Source organism: Dreissena polymorpha, chromosome 13 (assembly GCF_020536995.1).
Source record: "Dreissena polymorpha isolate Duluth1 chromosome 13, UMN_Dpol_1.0, whole genome shotgun sequence".
NCBI classification, from domain to species: Eukaryota; Metazoa; Mollusca; class Bivalvia; order Myida; family Dreissenidae; genus Dreissena; species Dreissena polymorpha.
Genome location: NC_068367.1, coordinates 8,876,862 through 8,885,179, shown reverse-complemented (window position 1 = coordinate 8,885,179; position 8,318 = coordinate 8,876,862). Strand labels below are relative to the sequence as shown.

General features: G+C 38.1%; 1 protein-coding gene and 1 long non-coding RNA gene across 7 annotated transcripts in view; one reads left to right on the top strand and one right to left on the bottom strand.

Moving 5' to 3' along the window:
* The window catches only part of LOC127855143 (uncharacterized), a 178,862-nt gene that overhangs the window by 11,685 nt on the left and 158,859 nt on the right, over positions 1–8,318 (top strand). The window lies entirely within an intron of this gene.
* Positions 1–8,318, bottom strand: part of LOC127855132 (phosphatidylinositol 4,5-bisphosphate 3-kinase catalytic subunit delta isoform-like) — a 123,835-nt gene that overhangs the window by 80,342 nt on the left and 35,175 nt on the right. For all 5 annotated transcript variants that reach the window (XM_052390516.1, XM_052390521.1, XM_052390519.1 and 2 more), the window contains exons 5-7: positions 3,048–3,183; positions 1,156–1,247; positions 349–468 (exon numbers count right to left, since the gene is read on the bottom strand). In XM_052390516.1, coding sequence (XP_052246476.1) covers positions 349–468; positions 1,156–1,247; positions 3,048–3,183 — 348 coding nt within the window. The remainder of the gene's footprint in view (positions 1–348; positions 469–1,155; positions 1,248–3,047; positions 3,184–8,318) is intronic.

Genomic DNA, 8,318 nt, shown 5'->3' with positions numbered 1-8,318 from the left:
TGTAAAATGTAGACTTAAATGGTGAGATGTGGCGTGGAATGTGAAATGTAGACTGAAACAGTGATACATGTAGACTAAAACCAAGGCCCTGAATGAACTGAAAACTGGAATAATGATGTTGAATGTGAATTTATAATGAAAGGATAACACTTAATGTGAAAGGAAAATTGGCACAGTGATATGTGACATTAAATGTGAAATGTGAAAATGCGTTTGGACATGCATGTGGACATGTGACATTGGGTATGTCCCGTAGATTGAAACAATCAAATATTGAATAAATGAGAAATGTAAACAGGAGACATGCAATTTTAAATTATCAGGAGAGCATATAAGATATTTGCCAACCTTGGTTTCCTCTATTCTCACAACAACCACCAGATAGCCATTGTTCAGACGTTGACGGATGTCATCAGGCAGTGTGACTGAACTACGAAGCTGCAGGGGGAATCTCTTCTCAAATGCAGACTGAGGTGACAAATTTGTTATGTAATTAAATCTTGTTTGTACCCTTTTACCGTATTTTGTTTACGATGTATTGCTATTCAAAATTCACGGGCAATAATGATCCTGATAGGGGATGGCTGGTGATGGCTGGTGATGGCTGGTGATGGTTGGTGATGGTTGGTGATGCTACATGGCATTAACAGGGATTTTGTTAAGAAAACCAGGAATCAGATGACACCATTCTTGAATATTCACGGATCATAATACTGGAGTCCAGATATTTTGTGTCTGAATATAAGTGGATGGCTCTTCAAATGTTGCAATATAAACCTTTTAGAACATATTGCTTAAATAAAAATAATAATTTGTTGTAATATAAAATAAACTTTGTTAGTTTCATAATTATACTTTTGTCAAAATGAAAATGCATGGCAGATAATTTGGAGAAGTCAAAAGTGACAAAGTTGCAAAATGCTTGCATCAACATGCAGCATTCCGACTCCATTGTAATGCCTGCATTAATCATTAATAAGCACTCAAATTTCTGTTTACTTGTAAGCACTTCAATTTTACAAGTATCTGGGTAGCATTTCATTTAAACATTTGTTCAACAAAAAAAAACGAACTTGCATACAAATTTTTAACTCTATGCATTAGTGGTGACAAAAACAGTGACAGCAAACAGGAATTAACAGAATGATACCATACCCTGTTCTGCGAGATGCTGTTGGTAAATAAAAGCATTTTCGTACGAAAGTCGTCCACTTCTGGTCGCGGTATACTGTGCATCTCCATGAGGTCTGCAACAGATATACAACCCTGCTTAACAAAATGAGCCTCGCAAATTGCATGTGTGTAAAGTGTGGCTGCTTAACAAAATGAGCCCTGCAAATTGCATGTGTGTAAAGTGTGCCTGCTAAACAAAATGAGCCCCGCAAAATGCATGTGTGTAAAGTGTTCCTGCCTAGAAAAATGAGCCCCGGATATGCAGGTGTGTAAAGTGTGCCTGCCTTGCAAAATTAGCCACGCAATATGCATGTGTGTAAAGTGTGCCTGCTTAACAAAATGAGCCCCGCAAAATGCATGTGTGTAAAGTGTTCCTGCCTAGAAAAAAATGAGCCCCGGATATGCAGGTGTGTAAAGTGTGCCTGCCTAGCAAAATTAGCCCCGCAAAATGCATGTGTGTAAAGTGTGCCTGCTTAACAAAATGAGCCCTGCAAATTGCATGTGTGTAAAGTGTGCCTGCTTAACAAAATGAGCCCCGCAAAATGCATGTGTGTAAAGTGTTCCTGCCTAGAAAAATGAGCCCCGGATATGCAGGTGTGTAAAGTGTGCCTGCCTAGCAAAATTAGCCCCGCAAAATGCATGTGTGTAAAGTGTGCCTGCTTAGCAAAATGAGCACCGCAAAATGCATGTGTGTAAAGTGTTCCTGCTTAGCAAAATGAGCACCGCAAAATGCATGTGTGTAAAGTGTGCCTGCTTAGCAAAATGAGCACCGCAAAATGCATGTGTGTAAAGTGTGCCTGCTTAGCAAAATGAGCACCGCAAAATGCATGTGTGTAAAGTGTGCCTGCTTAGCAAAATGAGCACCGCAAAATGCATGTGTGTAGAGTGTGCCTGCTTAACAAAATGAGCCTCGCAAAATGCATGTGTGTAAAGTGTGCCTGCTTAGCAAAATGAGCACCGCAAAATGCATGTGTGTAAAGTGTGCCTGCTTAGCAAAATGAGCCCAGCAAAATGCACGTGTGTAATGTGTGCCTGCTTAATAAAATGAGCCTCGCAAAATGCATGTATGTAAAGTGTGCCTGCTTAGCAAAATGAGCCCCGCAAAATGCATGTGTGTAAAGTGTGCCTGCTTAGCAAAATGAGCTCCGCAAAATGCATGTGTTAAGTGTTTTGCCATATTAGCCTGTGCAGTCCACAAAAGCTTATCAGTGCAACACTTTCCGATTCATTGTATTTTTTGTTTAAAGGAAGTCTATTCAAACTAATTTACACAGAAAGTGTCGTCCTTGATCACCCTTTGAAAAGGATACTATTATTAATTGGTGTGATTATCAAGTAAGTTTTGTGTTTTTGAAATACACTAAGTTGTTCAACTTTAAAACATCTCCTCTTTGACATTAATTAGACAAGGGTAAAGAAGTCTTGATGCATAGGTTAGACAACCAGGATCAGACATGCGGTGAATGTAATTAGAATGTACTGACCATAACATGAATTTCAATTAAATTGATTGATGTTTCACAATAATGCACTTTGTCAAGGCATGGGTTCTTTACACGCATGGGAACAAGAAATAAGGCAATTAATGTATGGAAGAGCATTGTACTGGAACAAACTGAAAACATGGGCTGTCTACAGAAGTGCAATGAAATGGATCCACAAGTGTAAGATGGAAACGATTATTGGGTAAATATGTTTCAGATATTTGCAAACCAAATTTAAATCAAAATTATAATTCTTACCGACAGACAAAGCGGCGAATAGATCCACTATTTTGAGGTGCAGACCAATTTCAACCAATGCAAATCAAGGTGATAACAAAGTGGTTAAATGACTTTTTTTTTTTAATGATATTATTCTCCTATATGACCTACTTTTGTTGCCCAAAAGAGCATTAATCTGTTTATGAAGGGTGTTCTTTTCCGAGTCATCTTTACGCTCCTGTAGACGAAGAAACCGACCAATAGGTCTAATCTCACTGAGTCGTAAACTTTCATCTGTGACCTCCTCCTGAAGAACCGAGAAAATTACTTTTATCATATCATTGCTATCATATATTTTGCAGTTTTCTGCAGCTGAAAACATATTGTTCTCTGCATGGATATTTATTATAATACATGGTATGGATGCACACATTTCTATCATGATAGAAAAACAACAAGAGTTTCGTCTTAAATAGATTCGTTTTGGATGTACCTTAGATTGTTAAAACTTGCTTCTCTTTCCAAGCCTGAACAGATCAACTTACCCCTTCTCCCAATTTGTTTAGATTTTGAACATACCCGTTCCCCCTAAATGTTCAGATATCCCATTCTGTTCAGATATTCCACCAACGATCTCTCCCAATATGTTCAAATATTCCACCAACAATCTCTCTAAATCTATTTAAGATATTCCACTTACCCTCTCTCCTCTCCTAATCTGTTCTAATATTGCACTAACCCTCATTCTCAAATGGTTCAGATATTCGACAAACCTTTCTCACATTCTGCTCTGATATTCCACTTGGCCTTTTTCCCTATCAGGTCAGTCAATCAGCTTATGATCTCTCCATATCTGTATACATGTTTCACCTACCCTTTTTCCTAATCCGTTCAGATATTCCACTTTGCCTTTCTCCCAATTAGTTCTGGGGGCCATTTCATAAACGATCGTACGGCAATTTTAACTTATGTGAGAATATTGTAGTCTTTAAATAGGGCTGCAACGGGTACCCGAAATATCCGATGATATCGGATCCTACTTCAGATTCGCGGGTACGGATCCACCCCTGGAAATTTTGGTTCCAAATATTTATTTTTATAGTTGTATGTAACCTAGCGCTGTTTTCACGAGTATTGTTTTTTATACAGACTGGTTCCATTTAAAAGATAAAAGAAACGTTTAATAGTCGATATTTATTGACGTGTGACAGTCAAATATCAGATCATTCGAGATCCTTTGGCTTTTATTGTATAAGAGTGTCATTTGCGACAATTCGAAATCATGGAGGATTTACACATTACAAATGCAATTCATAATGGCAATAAGTAAGTTTTCAATCCTTATTGTCTTTTTGAGTTGTATTAAAAACAATGGTAGTGGATCCAGTGTGTCTGGAATGTAATTCAGGTAAATTTTGCATAATTTCGCGACCTGTCCAATTGAGTTCCTGCATCATGTAAATTGTAATGTCTTGAAAGCATCATCTACTAAGTTTAAAAGCTATCTTGTGATGCAAGGAACCTCAGTGCCCAGTGACAGAATCTTCTGCACAGCAGGAGATCTCGCCAGTGCTCATAGGGCATGCCTGGCCCCGGACAATGTTGAAATGCTAATTTTTGTGAAAACAAACATCAAACTGTATAAACAGTGAAAAGCATATGTTAACAAACAAACTATTAAGTGAATAATTGTTAAGATTTCGTTTTATTTTGACATTGCTACAATGCTAAACGAGAACTTTATGTTTTTTTGCTAATAAATGATTTATGTTTTTTAGTCAAATTATACTTCTAAAACCATTAATTTCTTTAATTTAGACAGAAACTTCTAATTTTCTCTTATATGAGGGATCCGGATCCGAAAAACTGTAATAAACCATATTTGGATTCGGATTCAGATCCGAACAAATTTTTTGGATTCGTTGCAGCCCTACTTAATAAGTAGACAAACTAGCTCGCCATGCTCGTCAAATATATACGGTGCTTTAGATGCCAATGCAATTGATTTAGTACTGAAAATGTATAATCATATGATATGGACTTTAGCAATTATGTACCTTTGAAAAATGTATCATATTGTAAATGTGTACTACAATGTTCATTGAAAAGGTCCCAAGATATTACCCTTGGCCTTTCTCCCAATGATGTCAGATGTTCGTCTTACCCTCTTTTGCAATCAGTTCAGATATTCCAACTACCCTTTCTCCCAATCTGTTCAGATATTCAACTAACCCTCTCTCCCAATCTGTTCAGATATTCAACTCACTGTTTCTCCCAATCTGTCCAGATATTCAACTTAACCTTTCTCCAAATATTTTCCAACATTCCATCTACCCTTTCTCTCAATCTGTTGAGATATTTTACTTACCCTCTTTCCCAATCTGTTCAAATATTCCACTAACACTATAATCTGATCTGTTAAGATATTCAACTAATCCTCTCTCCCAATCTGTTCAGATATTCAACTAACCCTCTCCGCCAATCTGTTCAGATATTCAACATACAATTTCTCCCAATCTGTTCAGATATTCAATTAACCCTCTCTCAAAATCTGTTCAGATATTCAACTAACCCTCTCTCCCAATCTGTTCAGATATTCAACTAACCCTCTCTCCCAATCTGTTCAGATATTCAACTTACCCTCTCACCCAATCTGTTCAGATAGTCAACTAACCCTCTCTCCCAATCTGTTCAGATATTCAACTAACCCTCTCTCCCAATCTGTTCAGATATTCAACTAATCCTCTCTACCAATCTGTTCAGATATTCATCTAACCCTCTCTCCCAATCTGTTCAGATATTCAACTAAGCCTCTCTCCCAATCTGTTCAGATATTCAACTAACCCTCTCTCCCAATCTGTTCAGATATTCAACTAACCCTCTCTCCCAATCTGTTCAGACATTCAACTAACCCTCTCTACCAATCTGTTCAGATATTCAACTAACCCTCTCTCCCAATCTGTTCAGATATTCAACTGATCCTCTCTCCCAATCTGTTCAGATATTCAACTAACCCTTTCTCCTAATCTGCTCAGATATTCAACAAACCCTCTCTCCCAATCTGTTCAGACATTCAACTTACCCTCTCTACCAATCTGTTTAGATATTCAACTAATCCTCTCTCCCAATCTGTTCAGATATTCAACTAACCCTCTCCGCCAATCTGTTCAGATATTCAACATACAATTTCTCCCAATCTCTTCAGGTATTCAATTAACCCTCTCTCAAAATCTGTTCAGATATTCAACTAACCCTCTCTCCCAATCTGTTCAGATATTCAACTAACCATCTCTACCAATCTGTTCAGATATTCAACTTACCCTCTCTCCCAATCTGTTCAGATTGTCAACTAACCCTCTCTCCCAATCTGTTCAGATATTCAACTAACCCTCTCTCCCAATCTGTTCAGATATTCAACTAACCCTCTCTCCCAATCTGTTCATATATTCAACTAACCCTCTCTCCCAATCTGTTAAGATATTCAACTAACCCTCTCTCCCAATCTGTTCAGATATTCAACTAACCCTCTCTCCCAATCTGTTCAGATATTCAACAAACCCTCTCTCCCAATCTGTTCAGATATTCAATTAACCCTCTCTCCCAATCTGTTCAGATATTCAACTAACCCTCTTTACCAATCTGTTCAGGTATTCATCTAATCCTCTCTCCCAATCTGTTCAGATATTCGACTAACACTCTCTCCCAATCTGTTCAGATATTTTACTTACTCTTTCTTCCAATCTGTTCAGATATTTAACTAACCCTCTCTCCCAATCTGTTCAGATATTCAACTAAACCTCTCCCCCAATCTGTTCAGATATTCAACTAACCCTCTCCTCCAATCTGTTCAGATATTCAACTAACCCTCTCTACCAATCTGTTCAGGTATTCAACTAACCCTCTCTCCCAATCTGATTCAACTAACCCTCTCTCCCAATCTGTTCAGGTATTCAACTAACCCTCTCTCCCAATCTGTTCAAATATTCAACTAACCCTCTCTACCAATCTGTTCAGATATTTTACTTACTCTTTCTCCCAATCTGGCCAGATATTCAACTAACCCTCTCTCCCAATCTGTTCAGATATTCAACTAACCCTCTCTGCCAATCTGTTCAGATATTCAACTAACACTCTGTCCCAATCTGTTCAGATATTCAACTAACCCTCTCTCCCAATCTGCTCCAGATATTTTACTTACTCTTTCTCCCAATCTGTTCAGATATTCAACTTATCCTCTCTCCAAATCTGTTCAGATATTAAACTAACCCTCTCTCCCAATCTGTTCAGATATTCAACTACCCCCTCTCTCCCAATTCTTTTCATATATTTTACTTACTCTTTCTCCCAATCTGTCCAGATATTCAACTAACCCTCTCTCCCAATCTGTTCAGATATTCAACAAACTCTCTCTCCCAATCTATTCAGATACTCAACTAACCCTCTCTCCCAATCTGTTCAGATATTCAACTTACCCTCTCTACCAATCTGTTCAGATATTCAACTAACCCTCTCTCCCAATCTGTTCAGATATTGAACTAACCCTCTCTCCCAATCTGTTCAGATTTTCAACAAACCCCCTTTCCCAATCTGTTCAGATATTCAACAAACCCTCTCTCCCAATCTGTTCAGATATTCAACTAACCCTCTCTCCCAATCTGTTCAGATATTCAACTAACCCTCTCTCCCAATCTGTTCAGGTATTCAACTAACCCTCTCTCCCAATCTGTTCAGATATTCAACTAACCCTCTCTCCCAATCTCTTCAGATATTTTACTTACTCTTTCTCCCAATCTGTTCAGATATTCAACTAACCCTCTCTGCCAATCTGTTCTGACATTCAACTAACCCTCTCTCCCAATCTGTTCAGATATATTCAACTAACCCTCTCTCCCAATCTGTTCAGATATTCAACTAACCCTCTCTACCAATCTGTTCAGATATTCAACTAACCCTCTCTACCAATCTGTTCAGATATTCAACTAACCCTCTCTCCCAATCTGTTCAGATATTCAACTAACCCTCTCCCCCAATCTGTTCAAATATTTTACTTACTCTTTCTCCCAATCTGTCCAGATATTCAACAAACCCTCTCACCTAATCTGTTCAGATATTCAACTAACCCTCTCTCCCAATCTGTTAAGATATTTTAATTACTATTTCTCCCAATCTGTTCAGATATTCAACTGACCCTCTCTGCCAATCTGTTCAGATATTCAACTAACCCTCTTTCCCAATCTGTTCAGATATATTCAACTAACCCTCTCTCCCAATCTGTTCAGATATTTTACTTACTCTTTCTCCCAATCTGTTCAGATATTCAACTAACCCTCTCTGCCAATCTGTTCGGACATTCAACTAACCCTCTCTCCCAATCTGTTCAGATATATTCAACTAACCCTCTCTCCCAATCTGTTCAGATGTTCAACTTACCCTCTCTACCAA